At 42.4% G+C, this 20,846-nt stretch overlaps 1 protein-coding gene across 1 annotated transcript in view; it reads left to right on the top strand.

Annotated features, from left to right (window-relative positions):
• LOC145359830 (otoancorin-like) overlaps positions 1–20,846 on the top strand; it is a 96,232-nt gene that overhangs the window by 33,317 nt on the left and 42,069 nt on the right. The window contains exons 10-14 of the mRNA XM_080214615.1: positions 1,791–1,958; positions 3,092–3,238; positions 4,053–4,108; positions 7,559–7,664; positions 10,542–10,660. Of these exons, the coding sequence (XP_080070741.1) occupies positions 1,791–1,958; positions 3,092–3,238; positions 4,053–4,108; positions 7,559–7,664; positions 10,542–10,660 (596 nt within the window). The remainder of the gene's footprint in view (positions 1–1,790; positions 1,959–3,091; positions 3,239–4,052; positions 4,109–7,558; positions 7,665–10,541; positions 10,661–20,846) is intronic.

Here is a 20,846-nt window from a genome sequence, read left to right as displayed (position 1 = left end):
AAATTCCAATCTTCTACCCTCAGGTGGCTATGAAAGATCACAGGTCACTTATCAAAGAAGGAAAACTCCTGGTGTCATGGTCAATATTCATCTGTCAAGCAACATCATTAAAACAGATTGTCTGGTCATCATCACGTTACTATGTGCAAGTTGGCTTCCACATCTCCCACATTACAACAGTAACTACATCGCAAAACCCTTCATTAAGTGCAAAGTGTTTTGAGATTTCATAAGATCATTAAAGTGTCATGATGGTGGAGGAAGAATTACATACTGAAAAATTGGACTTTAATCAGCCATAAACTTTATTTTGCAAACTGGACATAAATACAACAATAGCTGAGAATATACAGTCAGCTACAAACAGAATGGTTACAGAGCAGTTCTCTAAAGAACAATCAAACCCCTCCCTGTTTACAGACTAGGTACTCCTAAAAGCATTCAGAAAGTAATTAGTACATCCAGTAAAGGCAAAAGGACATAATGGCTATCTCATCACAAAAGATCCTGTGAGTAATGCTGAGACAGACTTGTGAATTCACTACCCGTTTGGAATACCCAAAGAGTGGATTCAAAGCCAGCAAATACAATTGTGTCTCAGTGTATGCTCTGTGAGGAAAAGCTGCTGGACAGTGTTCAAGCTCAAGGTGTGTAACTCAGTAACAGAAGCAGCTAGCAGCATCTGTGCAAAATAACAATTTTTGCTGATACAGCCTGAATCACCCTCTCTCTGACTGTGGAAGTCAGCCCAGCCAACAAAAAGATTGTAGTTGAAAAAGGGAACTTGGGATTTTCTCTGCCAAGCCACAGAACACTGGGATCTAAGAACCAGCTATTCACCCGCTGAGGTTAACTCTACTGGAATTAGATTGCAATGGCAACACACTTCATAATTTACCAATCACAAGTCAACGTCTTTTCCATATACCTTTTTATTTATATTTCCTTATAATTGAGCTCAATTCTAAGCGGTATGAATGAATATGTGTATGTTTTCTCCTTACTTTTTAGTAGTTTCTCCTTACTTTTTAAGAGGTAATAAACTCACTCTAGAATGTCTGATTAAATTGCTTCCTTTTTAATCTAAGTATTGGATCTGGGAAAGATGCCCAAGGGAAAGAGAACCGTGTGAGAGTAAGTTGTGTTTCTACCTGCAGCGAGTGGTGTTAAATAAAGAAAAGAGGACAGTCATCCCTTCTCACCCGGGTTAGTAATGATTTGGGAGTTTTCTAGCCAGAGGGTGACAAACTGTGGGGTCTTGCCCAGATCAACAAAATGGGGAACTTCAACAAAAGGCACAATATAATTGCAAGTCTTCCTTCTCTCCACTATCTAAAACACTGGAAAGTAATCAACCATCATACATGTAACTGAACAAATCTCACAGGCTGTTTGTTTCAAAGTGACTTGGCTTCCCTTTCAAGTCTTTCAAACAGCAAAATGGAGCTCGCAGGATTGGTATTGAGTCACAGGAGATGAAGAAACTGGCATTTATGTGATGCCTTTGATTTCCTCAGGGTATTCCAAGGCATTTCATCTGAGCAGGTAGACAGAACTCAAAACGTGCTCTCTGACATTTGAACAGATCAAGATACTGTACCAAATTATTCATGAGATGATGCACGCCCTTAATATAATTCCACAGGAAGAAAACTTTACAATGATGGAAATATTTTCAACCTGGACTCCCAGCTGAATGATTCAACCAAATGTCCTCTCTTCCAATATTTTAAAAAGCACTGGGTCTGAGCTGCGTATTCAAAATGATATTTACTGCTTATCTTTTGCAGGTCACAGCTGACAAATTGAAGAATCTGGGTGTGCTGGTCTCTGGCATTGGTGCAAAAACCTTTGAAAAATTAAATGGTTCGGAATTCCTAAATGTCTTTGCTGAAGCAGATGTCGCAGAATCCGTGAGGTCTATGTTGCCAGTACAGAAAAAGTCTATCATGAAAACGGCAAGTCTTTGTGTTCTGATTGAGAAGCAACATTTCCAGCTTGATCCATGACTTAGGAAATCATATTTGTTAAGATGGATCTTCCAAACTTCTAACGTGCAGAAAATGAGTTCCAATAAGCAAATCTCCCCACTCCCACCAATTGTCGCCTTTAGGGCCCATCAGGCCCTCTGCCTTGGCACTGTCCAATGCCTGGTGAGCAGTGCCAAGATGCCCCCTACTTTTCCCCTTGGCAGTGCCATGGGGCTGGCCAAGCTTTAAATGCCCAGTGGACTTCCCCCTTTATCCCTCAAACCCTCTGGGGGGACCTCAATAGCCCCTCCTTCAGTAAGTGGGGAGCTGTTGTAAACCCTGGTGGAGTAAAACACTCCTGGTGGAGGGGGTCTGACCGGGTAAAGACGACAGATTTCCTTCCCTGAAGGACATTAGTGAATCAGATGGGTTTTTCCGACAATCGACAATGGTTTTGTGGTCTTCAGTAGACTCTTAATTCCAGATTAGTATTTTATTATTGAATTCAAATTCCACCATCTGCCCTGGTGGGACTCGAACACAGGTCCTCAGAACGTGAGCTGAGTTTCTGGATTAATTGTCCAGAGATAATACTACTAGGCCATCGCCTCTCTGTGGCCCATTATGGGCAGCAGGGGGTGGGGGGGGGGGGGGGCGCTGGTGCTGGGGGAGAATGAGAGTTAGCGGCAGCAAGGGCAGGGATTGGCTCCCAGCAGGAGCTCCCTCTTGATGCTGAGTCCCTCAATCAGAATGGAGTTCTTTTCAACAAAGGATCCCCTCCCAAGATTCTTCGAGCAACCCTGACAGGGATTGCTTTTCATGCTGCCCATATGGCACCACCCCCCCCCACCCCCGCAACGCTAACCCCCGCTGCCGTCATCCCCACATCATGTTGGGTATACACTAGCAATAGTGGGACAGCGTCCTTAAGTCGTTTTTAATTTCCCATTTAAGGGCTTCAGTTGGTGGACAGCAGTTTGGACAGGCCACCACAGGGTCCTTGTGAAACTCTTTATTGTAGGTGATTATGTATATAACCATGTGGTTGAACAGTTCGTCAATTTAAACATGTCCCTCACTCGCAGAAGCATGAACTAATCGAATTTGTTTAACCTGTACAGATCTTACAGGCAGTGAATATTGATTCAGCCCTGGAAAAGCTTCCAGATTTACTGGTGTCACAAGTTCCCGTCAAAAAGCTGAAAAAGGCTGGCGACATCATTAATTTAGACTTTGTCAGCAAGGACAAACCTTGGAACAAGGGCCAGGTAAGATGATGAGGATAAGCACATAGAATGTTGGGGAGTGGAACAAGAAAGGGACAACAGTCTGAGCTTTGTGTCAACCAGCATGTCAATCCTGACTTCATGTACCTGCTAAAATGCTCCAAACCCATTTTTATAGCTTGTCGAGCTCTACTCTGGTTAACTGAGAAAGCAAGGTCTAACCATTAAACTTTAGGTGACAGAGTAATCAGTTGCAAAAGTATCCATTCTTCTTTAGTTGGGATATCCAGTCGGGTGGGTCAGTGGCTAGCACTGCTGCCTCACAGTGACAGGTCCGATTCCCAGCTTGGGTCACCGTCTGTGTGGAGTCTGTATGTTCTCCCCGTGTCTGCATGGGTTTCTCCCAGTTCGCCAGTTTCCTCCCACAGTGTGAAAGACGTGCTGGTGAGGTGCATCGTCCATGCTAAATTATCCTTCAGTCCACCCAATCAAGCACCGGAGTGAGGCAACTAGAAGGTTTTCACAGTAGCTTAATTGCAGTAAGCCTACTGCTGACACTAATAAATAAACTTAACAAAACTTTTATAAAATCCCATTTACCTGTTTAAAACTGGCAATTGCTCTTGGCCTTAGCAATGAGTTTGTATAATTTTTGTTTTATTCCTGTTTGCAAACCTTCCATTAGAAATTGTTGCATAGCTATGGACCTAGCTGGTAGGCAAAAAAATACTCTCTGCTCTGTTGTGTACAGTTATTTTAAAGAGAAAAGATGTCATCGAGCATTGTTCTGAACTGAAATTATTTTCCCATGATTCGCCCCCTTCCTGAAGCAAATTTTCTTTCTTTAATTTTCTAGTCTGTCGCTGTCATTAATCGTATTGAAAACCAACTCGACGATGTTAAAAATATGAGGTGAGCCAAAGACTTTTGTCACTTGACAACGAGGCTTATTATTTTGAAGGATTTGTTAAAGAAATTGCTCATTTTTAGGGCTTAGGGAATTGGTAATGTTATTTTTATTTCACAGTTGATTGTGTTTACGCATCGAATAAGGTAAAAGCCATTGATGCTTAAAGAATAATAATAACTTGAAATACCTAAATGCAGTGTTCTGTCAGCAACACAGTGAAACATTTGATATACGGTAAATTACTTTACAGTGTACTAACGATTACTATGTTGGCAGTCAATTGTTCACAGCAAAGTACTAAAGACACCAACAATACAATTGATGAGTTAAACTGTCATGAGATTGCTGTGGAAACTCAACTAACTCCTTGCTTTCAAATAGGGTAAAAGGAATTTTTAGTGTTAATTACAAACAAATCAGCAGCAGGACGAGGCAATATTTTTGATCTAAGGTGTGTGTTATTTGGTGGATCTCATGAAAAGCTCTTGGGTAGTTTAACAGTAAATATTTCTGAACTATGAGTAATGATAATTAGGGAGGCACGGTGGTTAGCACTGCTGTCTCACAGCGCCAGAGACCTGGATTCCAGCATTGGGTGACTGTGCGCAGTTTGCACATTCTCCCTGTGTCTGTGTGAGTTTCCTTCAGGTGGTCCAGTTTCTTCCCACAGCCCAAAGTTGTGCAGGTTAAGTTGATTAGCCATGCTAAATTGCCCCTTAATGTCAGGGGGTTTAGTCGTGTAAACATGTGAGATTGCAGGGATAAGGCCTGGGTGGGATTATAGTTGGCGCAGACTCGATGGGATGAACGACCTCCTTCTATACTGTAGGGATTCTGTGATTAGCTTACAAGTTGAAGTTTGTTCAAGTAATTAATCTATTCGCAGTAATCCGGAGTTCATAATTATGGGGTGGAAAGGTGGCACTGTGATTAGCACTGCTATCTCACAGCACCAAGGACCCAGGTTTACTTCTGGTCCTGGATGACTGTCCGTGTGGAGTTTGCATGTTCTCCTTCTTCTGCACTATGGAGATTCTGTATACATATATGCAATATCAGGTCTAAGTTAAGAGCTGTTTCCATGCTTGTTACTACACACAGTTTTGTCCAGTACTGAACTGACCTTTAAATTTGGGTCATGAGGTCCTATACATCAGTGTGGACAGTCCATGTTAACCCTTTTCTATGCCAAATGCTTAACTTACAATTTTCATGTCTTAGCTGAAAAACAATCGTGTGCCACTTCCTCAGTACTCAGTATTACAGTAGAAAATCAATTTACATTTTGACTTCAAACATCAGGTAATTGCCCACAACCTTCATTGCCAGAGAAGAGGGAGCTGCCAACAGAATCAAACTTACAGATCAGAACACGTCATGATACTAATTCTTGAATATTTCTGAGAAGAGAGATAGGTTGCTGAAGCTTTTCATCCTGCACTCATCAGGACAAATGCAAGAATGACAAATTTCAAATAAGCATAACAATTTATATTATAGCAGAAAAGGGCGCTGATTGGTTGTGTAGACACCTCATTGAGGTGTTGTCATGCAGAAAGCAACAGGGAACTCCAGGTTGCCAAAGCATGAGGGAGTAAGGTGCATAGGCCATGCTAAATTTTCCCTCAGTGTACCGCCAGAGTATGGCAACTGGGGGATTTTCACAGTAGCTTCATTAATGTAAGCCTACTTGTGACACTAATAAAAAACTTCAACTTAAAACTCAAACAAAAATGCAAGGCTTGAACATGTTCCTTTTGTTTGCAGCAAAAGATTCCCTGTGTATGAATGTATGAATGTGCCTCTTTCAGCAAGCATAAATAAGCCTCATTCTGAGCTTTAATGGTTGTTGGTGCAGCTACGAGGGTACTTTGGTTTGTTTAGCAAGTTCTGCCCTATTTCTTTCCTCTTGACAACTTAAATAAAACAAAAACTATCCACCTGAAAGAACATAGAATCATTTTGCACATGGGATTGCGGGTAATATCTTGAGATGGATAGAAAGCTGGTTAGCAGATGGGAAGCAAAGAGTTGGCATAACTGGATATTTTTCTGATTGGCAGTCAGTGACTAGTAGGGTTTCGCAGGGATCTGTGCCAGAACTCCAACTGTTCACATTGTATATTAATGGTTTGGAAGAGGGAACTAAATTTATTAGCTTCAAATTTGCAGATGATGCAAAGTTGGATGGGAGGGTGAACTGTGAGGAGGATGCAGAGATGCTTCAGTGTGATTTGGGCAAGCTGAGTGTGTGGGAGATGCTGTATAGTGTGAATAAATGTGAGGTTATCTACTTTAGAAGCGATAATAGGAAAACAGATTATTTCTTGAACAGGTGGATACTCAATGAGATCTTGGAGTCCTCATGCATCAGTTGCTGAAAGTAAGCACGCAGGTACAGCAGACAGTAAAAAAGGCAATGGTATATTGGCCTTTTAAATGAGAGGATTTGAGTATAAGGATAGGAATATTTTGCTGCAATTGAATATGGCACTGGTGAGGCCACACCTGAGGTGTGCAGTTTTGGTGTCCTTATTTGAGGAAGGATGTCCTTGCTATAGAGGGAGTACAGCAAAGGTTTCCCTAAGTTAATTTGAGTTTCTAACTTGTTTGGCATGCAAAAGAGCACCAGGCTGATTCTTGTGATGACAGGTCTGCCACATGAGGAGAGGCTAAATCAGTTGGATTATATTCACTGGAGTTTAGGAGAATGAGAGATGATGTCATTGAAACTTATAAAATTCTCACAGAGTTTGACAGTGTAATTTCAGAAAGAATGTTCCCAATGGCAGGAGTGTCCAGGCTAGGGGGTCATAGTTTGAAGATAAGGGATAAACCTTTTAGAACTGAGGTGAGGAGAAATTTGTTCACCCAGAGGATAGTGAATATGGGAATTCACTACCATAAAACGTAGTTGAGGCCAAAATGATACAATACCTGATGTCTGATTTCAAGAAGAAATTAGATGTAGCTCTAAGGGCTAAAGGGATCAAGGGATATAGGGGAAGGGGGATCAGGAAATTGAATTTGATGATCAGCCATGATCAAAATGAATGGCAGACCAGGCAAAGAGCTGAATGGCCTACCCTGCTGCTAGTTTTTATATTTCTATTAACCAATGAGCACCCTTTTCTCTCATGGCATAAATTGTTTCAAATTGCCATTCTTGTGCTTGTCCTGATGAGTGCAAGATGAAAACCTTCAGCAACATCTCTCTTGTATCACCATTCATGGGATGCATTTAAAGTGTGTTTCTCTTTTTCAAAAATATTACAATTCCAAGAGTTTTAAATTAGTATTTCAAAATAATTTTGTGACAAATGTTATGAAACCTTAAACTGTGCAATGCCTACTGCATAAGAATAACAATTTTTTTTTAGTAAGTTAGAAACATGAACTGTCAGTGCTCATTTCTGTTCCAATTGAATTTATTTTTCTGTTTCTGGTTGAAGTAAACTGAAGGCTGCTGTCAAAGGAATTCCATGTGACCTCATAAAATCACTGAAACCTGATGTGGTGAAGGCACTTGCAAATAATCCACTTGTTTCGAGCAATCAGGTAAGTTTACACCAATAAATTCTCCTTAACGTTCTAGCCCAGGTCGCATGATCAGGTTATAGACCGTTTAAAACACAGAAACGAACTATTGACATCTACCAATAGGCAATGGTATTCATGTTCCACATAAGCCTCCAACTTCAACTACATCAGACTCCACTTTTCCACATAAACTACCTGTTACGCGCCTGCACAGTTGATGGTTGAATATCCCAGTAGCACGTTTTTGGGGTACCAATCACCCCCACTCAATGTCTGTTCGCAGTTGCTAATCTGCACCTTTGTCATTTGAGGGTTGCCTTAGAGCATCAGGGACCTGGGGTTCAACTTTGGCCTCGGGTGACTGTCTGTGTGGAGTTTGCACATTTTCCCCATGTCTGCGTGGGTTTCCTCTGGGGTGCTCCCGCTTCCTCCCACACTCCAAAAATGTGTGGGTTAGGTTGACTGGCCATGATCAATTGTTCCATAGAGTCAGGGGGATTAGCAGGGTAAATACGTGGGATTAAGGGGGTAGGGCCTGGGTGTTATCAGTGCAGACTTGATGAGTTGAATGGCCTCCTTCTCTACTGTAGGGATTCTATGATGTCTACAAATTAATGCTTGTATTTTATCCACTCTTTCAGTTGTCCCCTCTCTTTTCTTGAAGTCCTTTCTTGAAGCCTCTACTATTCTTGCTGGTCACATCCCACTACTTTAGACGGCCATTCTTTAAGCCTTTGATATGTTGTCATTGGATATCATATAGGCCATGTGACGTTAGCTCCAGGCTAATTTGTGAACAGGAGGATTGCACAGGTGGCAACGTGAAAATTGAACGCAGAGTTTCATTATTACACTCCCGGGTCCCTCTCTAGCTTCTGGTAATGAATTCAACTGCCAGAAAATAAAGGAGTTCAAACTATTTAGGGGAACAATTGTTGTACCCAGATAGGTATCTGTGGTAGCCTTTGACTTGGGACAATGAGTGTGGTCAGTATGTCAGCAAACTATTAGATCACAGCAGAATAAACTGACCCTAACTTGAATATTTAGACCAAATCATAGGCACATTCCATCCAAAGCAAGTCATTGGATAATGGTCTGATTTTCCTCCTTCTATTCATGGGCACTTATACAATTAAAGTGTCCCTTCCACCTCCTGAACATTTATTACACTCAATTCTGTAGAACACTTCACACCATCTTTAATCATGGACAACAGGTTAGCTTTAGCAGAAGAGTGCCCTGCATTACTTTCCAATTCTCTTCTACACTAGTGCGGCACTAAAACTCTCTTCTGATTCACAGTTAATTATTCCTGAAACATGACATGGAGGTGCCGGTGTTGGACTGGGGTAGACACAGTAAGAAGTCTCACAACACCAGGTTAAAACCCAACAGGTTTATTTGGAATCATGAGTTTTTGGAGCACTGTTCCTTCAACAGGTGAGTGGCTCCTTCATCACCTGATGAAAGAGTGTGCTCCGAAAGCTTGTGATAGAGCCTGGTGTTGTGAGTTTTCAGAAACAGGTTATCAATCTGTCACGGGAGACTTATAGCTTGAGGGTCGCCACTCCACACTAAACATGACTGACCAGGAGTCTTTTACTGCCAGCCATTGGCACGTTTGGAAGGATTTGCGGGTTGACACACTCGATATGTTTGACCGTGTTATGAAACGCCTTCTCAGCCATCAAGTACTGGAGTGAGACTTGAACCTGGAGTTTCTGGTTCAGAGGCAGAGATGCAAGCCATTGCACCACAAGACCTTCCCTGCATTGCATTAATGCAGCGTTAGCGGTTAAATTCTTTGTTTCCTTTTAAATTAAAAAGAACAAAGAAAATTAGTCAGGAACAGGCCCTTCGGCCCTCCATGGCTACATCGACCATGCTGCCCAACTGAACTAAAATCCCCTTCTCATCCAGGGACCGTATCCCTCTATTCCCATTCTATTCGTGTATTTGTAAAGACGCCCCTTAAAAGTCACTATCGTACCTGCTTCCACTATCTAGGCACCCAGCACCTCGGTGTAAAAAATTTGCTTCGTACATCTTTAAATATTGCCCCTCGCACTTTAAATCTATGTACCCAAGTAATTGACTCTTCCATCCTGGAAAGAGCTTCTGACTGTTCTCAGGAATGATTATTTCAGTTTGATTATTTCTATTCAGATATTGTCAGTGGTTAGCACTGCTGCCTCACTGTGCTAGGGAGCCGGGTTCAATTCCGCCTTGGGTGACTGCGGGAGTTTGCACATTTTCCTCGTGTCTGTGCAGGTATCCTCTGGGAGTTCTGATGTCCTCACAAAGTCCAAAGGTGTGCAAGTTAGGTGGATTCGCCATGCTAAATTGCCCCTTAGTGTCCATAGATATATAGGTTAGGGGGATTAGTGGTGTAAATGTGTGGGGTGACAAAGATAGGATATTCACCTGAGGAAGGAGCCGTGCTCTGAAAGCTTGTGCTGCCAAATAGAACTGTTGGACTTTAACCTGGTGTTGTGAAACTTCTTACTGTGGCCAAGGATAGGGTGGGGAGAGTGCTTGGGTAAGACGTTCTGTCAGAGAGTTGGTGTGGACCCGATGGGCTGAATGGCCTCCTTCTGCACTTCTGGGGTTCTATGATATCAGTTTAATTATTTTTATTCAATTGAGTTGATAAAAGTTTTGATAAGGTAATGATAAGTAATGGTTTTGTACAGTGCTGTAAGCATTATTATTTTGAAAACAGTCTCAACACAAAGTTCAAGAAGCACCATAGGCAGTTAATGGAATTATTATATTTTCAAAAATGTTGCATTGGCAAAGCTCCACAACTAGCAATATTACCGATCTTTAGAGCATTAACCATATTTGTAATATATCCTTCATTAATATACTGATGCTGCTTATAATTTACAGGTCCGCTGTTTCTCCGTCAAATTCTTTAAAGACCAGAAGGCCAGCAATCCAAATTACTTCAGCAGTCTGACAGAGGAAGATATAAATGAATTCCTTGTCTCCTACATGGTTTTTCAACCGTAAGTAATGTTATTTTCTTCACTCAACCCCACTCCTCACTTCAAAAAATGTAAGAAACCACATGATCTTCCTCCTTTGGAATGTCTGACTTTTTTCATTACTTTTTCATTTTTTAACGACACAAACTGACTCTCTGAATCTTAGCTTCTGGCTTAAGCTTGAAGCATTTAGAGTTCTCTACCAAGACCAAAGAGAGATGGTGGCCTAGTGGTACTGTCACTAGCTTAGAACTCCAAAAGCTCAGTGTTGTTCTCTGGAGACCAAGGTTCAAGTCCTGGCACTGGAGATGGTGAAATTTGAATTCAATAAAAATATGGAACTAAAAGTCTAATGGTGACCATGAACCTATTGTTTTAAAGTTTGTTTATTAGTCACAAGTAGGCTTACGTTAACACTGTAATGCATTGTCAATTGTTATAAAAACCCATCTGGTTCATTCATAATCTTTCGGGAATGAAATCTGCTGTCCTTACCTGTTCTGGCCTACATGTGACTCCAGAGTGACAGCAATGTGGTTGACTCTCAATGCAACTAGGGATGGGCAATAAACGCTGGTCAGTCAGTGAGGCCCATGTTCCATGTCTGAATAAAAAATAGAATTGTTAATTTTGTATCAGAATTTGGGAGTTTGTGTTGACCAAAAGCACTAAAGGGTATATGACTAAAAACAGACACATGGAGTTGGGGGGGGTGTACGGTGTGTTCCATGATGGGGTCATGTGATGGTGCCAAAGTAGTACCATCGCCAGATTAATAATCCAAAGGCCCAGGCTAACATTCTGGAGTCAATGGTTCAACCCCCATCACTGCAGCTGGCAGAATTTAAATCTGATTAATAATCTAGAATTGAAAAGCTAGACTCAGTAATCTCAATGGCGTGCATTGAGACAACTCGCCATTGGACAGTGCTGGATCTTCTGGTCCCACCGCCGTCAATGGGGTTTTCTGTTGTTTGCGTTCCCCCCCACGGGGAGACCCGCAGCAGAATGTTACTGTCGGAAGATCTCGCTTGTGGAAACAGCCAGAAAGTCCCACCGTGTTGAATCTATTGATGAATGTCTTAAAAACCCACCTGCTTCACTAACGTCCTCCTAAGAAGGAAATCTGTCATCCTCACCTGATCTTGCTAAACTGTGACTCCAAACCCACAGCAATGTGATGGACTCTCAACTGCCGTCTGAAATGGGCAACATTTCTGATCTTGTCAACGATGCCCACATCCCTTGAAAGAATAAAGAAAGAAAGGACAGATCGGCCACGATTCCATTCACTGGTGCAATTGGTTTGTGGAACTAAATAGCTGACTCCCATTCCTTGTTCTTATTATTTATGTATAAAGCTTGAGTTTTAAATTATTAATTAGCTCAAGGAAACATCAGACAAAAACGTGAAACAATTTTTATCTGATGCTCGTACTTCCAGAGGCAGTTAATATTAGTAGACAAGACTAGGAATCTTGGTAAAAAAAAATTTCCCTCATTAAAACAAAGGTGTTAAGGCTGAGACCAATGCACAATCAAACATAGAACTAAGGATTACTGACCTTTAGCAACTTTATTCAATAAAACTACAGTATTTTTCAATGAACTTCTCTCTGTTCAAAGCTAATAACTCTTAACTTTCCTGGGGTTATGTTGCTTACTAATCCTTCCTCAAAGGTGAATTCTTTATCATAGCCCACATGCTTCTCTATCTTTCGTTCCTGTTCCTCAATCCCTCATCCAACATCATACTTGCTTTGGTGTTGAGTCTGTAAAGTGGAATGATAATGTATGAATGTTTAATTCTTTCTTCCTCTGTGTGGTATTTTAGCCAATCAATTTATTTTTTATTCATTCAAAGGCTTATGGGCTTTGCTAACTAGGCCAGTATTTATCACCGATCCTTAATTGTCCTTGAGAAGGTAGTGGTGAAACATATTCTTGAATCACTGTTGATCATGTGGTGTTGGTACACCCACAGTGATGTTAGGGAGGGAGGTCCAGGATTCTGACCCAGCAACTGTGAAGGAACGGTAATATATTTCCAATTTGGGATGTTCAGTGTCTTTAAGGGAATCTTTGACTTTTTTTATCGCTTTTGGTACGTTATTTCTAATTAAAAATATCAATTCACATTGAGTACAATCATGGTCTCCACAAGAAAGACAAACCAGATCAAGACAAAAGATATTACAAGTACCAGATGGTACTGTTCCCTGTGTCCACTGCCCTTGCTGTTCTAGATGGTCATGGATCTGGAAGGTGCTGCCTAAGGAGCTTTGATAGGTTCCTGCAGTGCATCTTGTAGGTGGTACACACTGTTGCTACTATGCGCCAATGGTGGGGGGAGTGGATGTTTGAAGCCTGGTTGGTGTCAAGCTTCCTAAGTGTTGCTGGGAGTTGCAATCATCCAGGCAAGTGGGGAGTGTTCCCTTACACTTTTGACATGTGCCTAAAGTCCAAAGATGGTCATGCTAAAATTGTCCCTTAGTATCCTGGGAAGTGTAGTTTAGGGGTATTAGCGGGTAAATGTGTGGGGATAGGGCCTGGGTGGGATCGTAGTAGGTGCAGACTCGATGGGCTAAATGGCCTGTTTCTGCACTGTAGGGTTCTATGTTCTTAATTGTGGACAAGCCCTGGGGAATCAGGAGGTGAATTACTCAGAATTCTTAGCCTCTGACCTGCTCTTGTAGTCATAGTATTCATATGACTAGCCCAGTTCAGCTTTTGGATAAATGGTAACACCCAGGATGTTGATTGTGGGAGATTCAGCAATGGTATTTCCGTTGGATGACAAGGGGGGACGATGGTTCAATTGTATCCTGTTGGAAATAGTCACTGAGTGGCACGAATGTTATTTGACACTTGTTACATCCATATTTTCTTGTGATGGCAACAAACCTACCAATAAATTACCATTCAGTCACTGCCCAAGACCAATCATTTGCTGGGGTTCACTCAGAGGTTACAAGCAATGCATATTTGAATCTTCTGCAGTAATTAAGGTGGCACCACCCCCTCATCTCACCAACCTCACAAACATTTTTATATTTTTAATTAACAAATCAATCAGTCTGATCCATTTCCTTGTATGCAGCCTGACTCTTTAGTTTTGAGGTTTAATAAAGGTCATTTTAATTAAATTCAAAACTGCAGCAAAAAAATGAAGGCATTTTCTCCATTTGCCATTGCGTGAAAAGGCCAGCTTTTCACAGAAACATAGAATCCCTATAAGGCAGAGGGAGGCCATTTGGCCCATCGAGTCTGCACCAAGCACAATTCCACCCAGGGCCCTATCCCCATAACCTCTTGTATTTATCCTGCTAATTTCCCTGACGCTGAGGGTCAATTTATCATGGCCAATCCTGTACATCTTTGAGCGTGGGTGGAAACTGGAGCAGCTGGAGGAAAACTACACAGACATGGGGAGAGCGTGCAGACACCACACAGACAGTGTCCCAAGCTGGGAATTGAACGCGGGTCCCTGGCGCTGTGAGATGGCAGTGCTTGCCACCATGCCACCCTCACAAAGATCCCAGAGCCTCGATTCAGACCTTCAGTAGGTAGCCAATTTGAACTTGAAACTGGGCAGCAGAGATGAATAGGGAAAGTCCTGGGCAAACTTAATCTGCTGGATTTTCCCATGGTGGAGACTGCTACCTGCTTTTTTTGTTTACACCCAAATCATTGAAATTCCGCACAGATATCGGCCTCAGATGAATAATGAGCAGACTCGATTGAATGACATGTCAGTGCATTCTTTTATTAATCGATTCCAGTTTTTTTTGTGTTGTTATTGTCAGTTGAAGCTTATTGCTGGGGGTAAGGGGGGGGGGGGGGGGGAAAGAAAAAAAAAATTTTAAAGACGTGCGACGTAAAGGGCACACGTACAAATTCAAGGTTAAAATCGAAACATCCATATTGCTATTGAGGAAAGTTTGGGGATGATGAAGCAGCTTCCGTCCGACAGTAATTGAACAATGCGCTATACCATGCTTCACTGCTATATCACATTAGGCCAATGTATTCAAATTCTCAAGGCGAACAGCGATTTATTTCAGAGGTCCTAAGGCAAATTTCCTGTGAAAGATGAGCCACAAAAGCTATCAGAAACAGCGGCTCTGTAATGTGCAGCTGTCTTTGCACAGAAAACATTTCAGCTTTTTGGCAGGAGTGGGTTTTTTTGACGTTTTCAAGTATTGACTGTTGTTCAGCACTCACAAAATAGCCTCCGTTGCTGATCACATATCACTTACATCACTGTGACATTCAGTGTAGTTTGAATTTGATAAGCTGAAAATGAATATTACCAGCGTGCTGGTGATTGAGCTGTGTGAGTGATCGGTACTGAGTTGCACTGTCCCATGCACTAGACAGAAGGAAGCAGAATCTAGTGCCTCTTGACATATCGAGACGAGCATTCAACACTCAGTAGAACCTTGGATAAAACTAAATGTTTTGACAAGTGTTAAATTTCCATTTGTGGCATGATGGCACATTGTCTAGCAGCACTGCCCCAGAACGGATCCGATTTCAATTCCGGCCTTGGGTGACTGTGAGGCATTTGCACGTTCCCCCTGTATCTGCGTGGGGTTCCTGCTGGTGCTCCAGTTTCCTTCCACAGTCCAAACATATGCAGGTTAGGTGGATTGGCCATGTTAATTTGGCCTTCAGTATCCAAGATGGTCAGGAAGGCTAATGGGATGCTGGCCTTCATAGCGAGGGGGATTGAATATAAAAGTAGGGAGGTCTTGCTGCAGCTGTATAGGGCATTGGTGAGGCTGCAGCTGGAGTACTGTGTGCAGTTTTGGGCGCCGTACTTATGCAAGGGTATTTTGGCCTTGGAGGGAGTGCAGAAGAGGTTTACTAGGCTGATGCCGGAGTTGAGGGGGTTGAGCTATGAGGAGAGGCTGAATAAACTAGGCTTGTACTCGTTAGAGTTTAGAAGAATGAGGGGAGATCTCATTGAGACGTATAAGATGATGAATGGGATGGATAGGATAGAGGTGGAGAGACTCTTCCCGCTCAGAAAGGACAGTAGGACTAGGGGGCACAGCCTGAAGATAAAGGGGGGGCGGTTTAGAACGGAGTTGAGGAGGAACTTCTTCACTCAAAGGGTGGTGAATCTCTGGAATTCTCTGCCCGTTGAAGTGGTGGAGGCTGCCTCGCTAAATATTTTTAAGACGCGGGTTGATGGGTTTTTGATAAGCGAGGGTATTAAGGGTTATGGGGAGAGGGCGGGAAATTGGAACTGAGCCACTTCAGATCATCCATGATCTTATTGAATGGCGGGGCAGGCTCGAAGGGCTAGATGGCCTACTCCTGCTCCTATTTCTTATGTTCTTAAGTGAATTGGCCATGCTATATTTCCCCTTAGTGTCCAAAGATGTACAGGTTAGGTGGATTGGCCATGCTATAATTAACAGGGACATTAGATCGTGGTCAAGATCACCAATTTCGAGGTTTAACCCTCATTCCCTCTACAATAGACACTTTCCCTCCAGATGGCTGTGAACGCCAGGTCACTGAGTACATTTAAGCCAGAGATAGATAGACTCTTGATTGGTAAGGGGATCAAAAGTTATGGGGAGAAGGCAGGAGAATGGGATTGAGAAACTTACTGGCCATGATAGAATGTCAGAGCAGACTCAAAGGGTCGAATGGTCTAATTCTGCTTCTACATTTTTATGGTCTTAAGACCTCTAACCTCTGGATTCTTTAACCCCCACAATCCCTCTGCAATGGTCAATTCCCTCCAGATTATAATGTATAATTTTACAGTTAAGGAGCTCTGCACCTCAGTTTAAATTATGACTAAAAGGTGGAGGAGGAATTTAACTTTTGTAACTGATGGCTCCATTCCCCCTCCTATTTTTTTTAAATGGATGTTGTATCCAGGCTGTTTCTCTAAACACTATGTGGCAATTCATAATAATCACATCTACCAGTGGTAGAATTTCAGCCGCTTTTCTTTTATCAGACACTGAAACTGATGGATAACACTTTTCAGATAGACTTCCAGTACTGGCAGCTGGAGTGCCAGTATCCTGCTCTCTGTCAATCCTCCCTGTCAGCTGCCATTGTGATAATACCTCTGCTATCGTTACTTCAGATTTTACACACTTAATTGGAATTGCTTATTTTCGAATCCTGTCTTTAGTCAGGGTGGAATTCTCTGGTAATCATGTTGGTATATATTGGTTTTCTTCCCATTTATTAATGCAAATGTACAAGATTGAATAATTATGGCTTAATAGGTAGCTTCAATAACTGCATCAAATATGTCTTCTCAAATTAATTACTATCCACTAATCATTTATTCAGGATCTGGGGCAGAATTCTCCCATTTTGAGACTTGCAGCAGTGAGTGGGTGCGGTGGTGCCATTCCCGTCAACCAGAATAGTGGGATCCCACAACAGATTCAGCACTTGGAACCTCATTAATTATACACAACCCCTTAACAACAGGGAAATAAGAGTATTGTTCCAAACTGCTCTTGTACAGTTTAAAATGGAACACCAGTAAAAACTGGGACAAAGGAGTACTGGTCTGAACAGTCTTTTCCTATTGCCATGGGAACCCCAGTGCAGAAGGAGGCCATATGGTCGATCGAGACTATACCAATTCTCTGAAAGAGCTTCTTAGCCAGGCTCTCACTTCCATCCGCTCCCCCTGCCCCCAACCCTATCCCTGTACTCCACCGAACCTGCACACCTTTGGACAATAAGGGGCAATTTAGCACAGCCAGTCCACCGAACCTGCTGTGGTTAGGAAGTACATTCCCCTCTGAATCCCCTGGTAGGCTGGCAACTGATTTGACCACCTGCTATCAGCTGGACAGGAGCCGTGAAGGCCCTAGCACCATATTTAAACATTAACCCAGCACAATCATATCACTCTCTGCTGCCTACCTGTCTTCAGCCTACACAAGATGTTAGCAACCCAGATGGAAATGGCTAGCAGCCTCCAGAGGAAGCCTATTCCTTGCTTCAATCACCTTATTCCCTGAGTCCATCACCTCCAGGTGCCCAGGCCCCTCCTGGACATATACCCACTGCATTTGGAGTCTTTGTGCTTGACCTTGTTTGTAAGATTTCCATGCAACCACTTTAGTCCTCTCGGTTTTCCATTTGCCTTCTATCGTTCATCTTAATCCACCTCCTTGCCTCTGTTTCTGCCATTGTAAGCCCTCACCCTCACCCATCTCCTCCCTCCTTGCACAGAATTACATCCACTTTGCCCCCATACCCTCCGCCACCCCTTTGTCTATTGTTAGGCTACACACTCCTCATCCCCCTGGCCTTACCATGCACGGTACCCCGCGTTGAAATTCAGACCATTGCTATGGTGGCCGCCACAGAATGGAACACCAGTAAAAACTGGTGCAGAATGAGTCCCACAGAACAGTCCTGTTCAGATCAGCACTGGTATGAGGAAGGAAACTCATGCACTCTCTATCCCCAGGTACAGGTGTTGATCTGACTCGGAGACACAGGAATGTCCATGGGTCCAGCAACACGATGCAGTCCATGAAGACTAGTGCAGAGTAGAATTTGAAGGCAGGAATTTGTCTGCCCCGGTAGAGTGGTGCACAGCACATCAGCAGCAGCAAGCTATTACACCGACCTCGCATTCTCTGGCAAACTGAACAAGCGCCACTGTTTATCAATCAATTTGATGGTGACATAATTTCCCGTTGGTGTGAAGGAAGATTGAAAGGCCTGATGGGATGCTGGCGGGTGGCTGTTGTAATGAGCATTCATGAGATGCAAATTAATGCAAATGCTGTTTGCACCCCAGGCAGGGGGAAACGTGACCCGCCATTAACCCACCACTGGAAGAATTGCAACGTGATTTACACCAGTGGATTTCAAACTTATTGGCTGCCGTCAACTTCACTGCGACTGTCCATCACCAGGCCCACTGTGGACAGCTGGGAGTGTTCTGCCCCAAACCTTAAGAAGAGTGAAATATTTTGGCAACTTTAAACAAAGTGAAACAGTCAGCTCTTCCTAGTTTACATTTGAAGAGAATACCAAAAGAATTTTCCTGTTGGCATTTACATACCATTTGAAAACAAACTTGAGTTGCGTCAACCCAGTTTTATCTTGGTGCTACAGATGTTGCTTTGATTCCAAATGACATCCATTATACATTTCTGACAAAAAGTATGAGCCACATTGCATGCTTTCTTTGGTAAGACATTAACGTAGGCTTGTGTGCCACAAGTATGTAGAGTACGTGGTTCGTGAAATCAGTCAGCATGCAATTTTTAACCTAATAGTCCCTCTAAGCCTTGCTGGAGGGACAATCCCAGCCCACCTCATTTAAAAGGATCAGCAACCAGTTCCAGGTTAATTGCTAAGTGATTTATACAGGCACTTGCTAAATTTGGTGGTTATTTTGTGCTGTTTGAAATTGGCAAAGTCCACAGGGAGTGGTGTAGCAATGTTCTGATGTTAGGGTTTCTCCTTAGACCACATACAGTGCTGCGGTTTCCATTCACTTTGGTCTGTGGCAAGACAAGGCAAGTGAGCAGAGGTGGCACTAACAACACAACTGTACTAGACTGAAGTCAGCATGGGTCCACCCTTGGGAGTTTCTCTCCACCATGTACTGACTGCAATTGCTTTCTTCAAAAACGTATGCTTCATATCCTTTCTCATGGGTGGACCTGGGTGTTATATTGATAGATGTATTCAGCATGTAAGAATAATTCTTAATACATGGCATGCTGAATTACTTGTTTAAACCATGGAGCAAAAGCCTAACTTTGCCCTGTACAGAAATTTTAACAAAGAACAGAAGAACAAAGAAAAGTACAGCACAGGAACAGCCTCTTCAGCCCTGCAAGTCCATGCTAATCATAGTGCCCAATTAGATATAAAAAAAGGACTCCTGCCCTCTTTCAGTCCATATCCCCCTATTCCCTTTGACAAAGGATCATCTGGACTCAAAACATCAGCTCTTTTCTCCCCTTACAGATGCTTCCAGACTGGCTGAAATTTTCCAGTGTTTTCTCTTTTGGTTGCAGATTCCAGCATCCGCAGTAATTTGCTTTTATCCCTCTATTCCCTCCCAATTCATGTACTCCTTATTACTGATTTCCTTATCTTTTTCTGATCCTCATGCTCAGTTCCATGAATATGTTCCAGAAATCTGATTCTTGGCCTTCAAGCCTACCTCCAGGGACATCATTGTTTGTGTTTACCCATTATCAGCTTTTCTTTTGACCTAAAACCATTACAAAGGCCTGTTGATAATGTGTTCATAATTATTTTGCAGTATAACATTCTAATTCCTTATCAGACAACTAAGCCATACGGTGGTTCGCGGAAGTAACTTCTATTCTACTTATACGTACGAATTAACTTTTGCAAGCATTTAATTAGATTAAGTTAACTGAAACTTTTAACATGGCTTTGTAACGTTGTTATTTATTTGAAATACCAACGCAATTACTCTCCCAATATTCTAGTGGTCTTCTCTGACCACAGACACCTTTCGGGCTATCTGCAACAAAATTACCCAAATGTAATTATCCCATTAGGTTTGTCTCTAGACAAAATAAACTTTCAGCAGTTTTCAGTAAAATCTAACTTCTAGTACTAACCTATTCCAAACTGATTTATATATGGAAAATATCTTGTTACAATCCCTGTGTTGATCAAGAGAGGCAGTCCAGAGATGGTTCACGAAGTTGATCCCAGGTACGGAGGGATTTTCTTATGAGGAGAGGTTGGGCTTATACTCATTGGAGTTTTGAAGAAGAAGGAGTGACATTATTGGGACACACGGACTGAAATTTTCCCATCCTGTCTCCCACGGGAATCGTAGCTGGCTGGCGGGGGGTGTCAGACCATGCAAAGGTCTGTTGATCTTTGATGTAACCTCAGAATAAGTGGTTGCCCATTTAAGAGAGAGGTAAGATTGTGAATCTCCGCAGATTGTGAATCTGGAATTGGTTATGGCAGAGGGCTGTGTTCAAGGTTAACTAGTAAATGAATCAAGGGTTATATGGGGATAATGCAGGAAGGTGGAGTTGAGGGTTATCATTTCAAGAGAATGGTGGAGCATTCTCGATGGGCTGAATGGCCTATTTATGTTCTTATGTCCTGTGGTCTTTTGGTCCAGATACAAATTTCCCAATTACTGACAGAAAGAATCACATGTGACAAACTAAAAACGACATTGACTAAACAT

The sequence above is a fragment of the Carcharhinus amblyrhynchos genome, chromosome 29 (genome assembly GCF_965287045.1).
Source record: "Carcharhinus amblyrhynchos chromosome 29, sCarAmb.v2.hapA, whole genome shotgun sequence".
Lineage (NCBI taxonomy): Eukaryota > Metazoa > Chordata > Chondrichthyes > Carcharhiniformes > Carcharhinidae > Carcharhinus > Carcharhinus amblyrhynchos.
The sequence above is the reverse complement of the archived record's forward strand: the minus strand, read 5'-3'. Positions and strand labels throughout refer to the sequence as shown.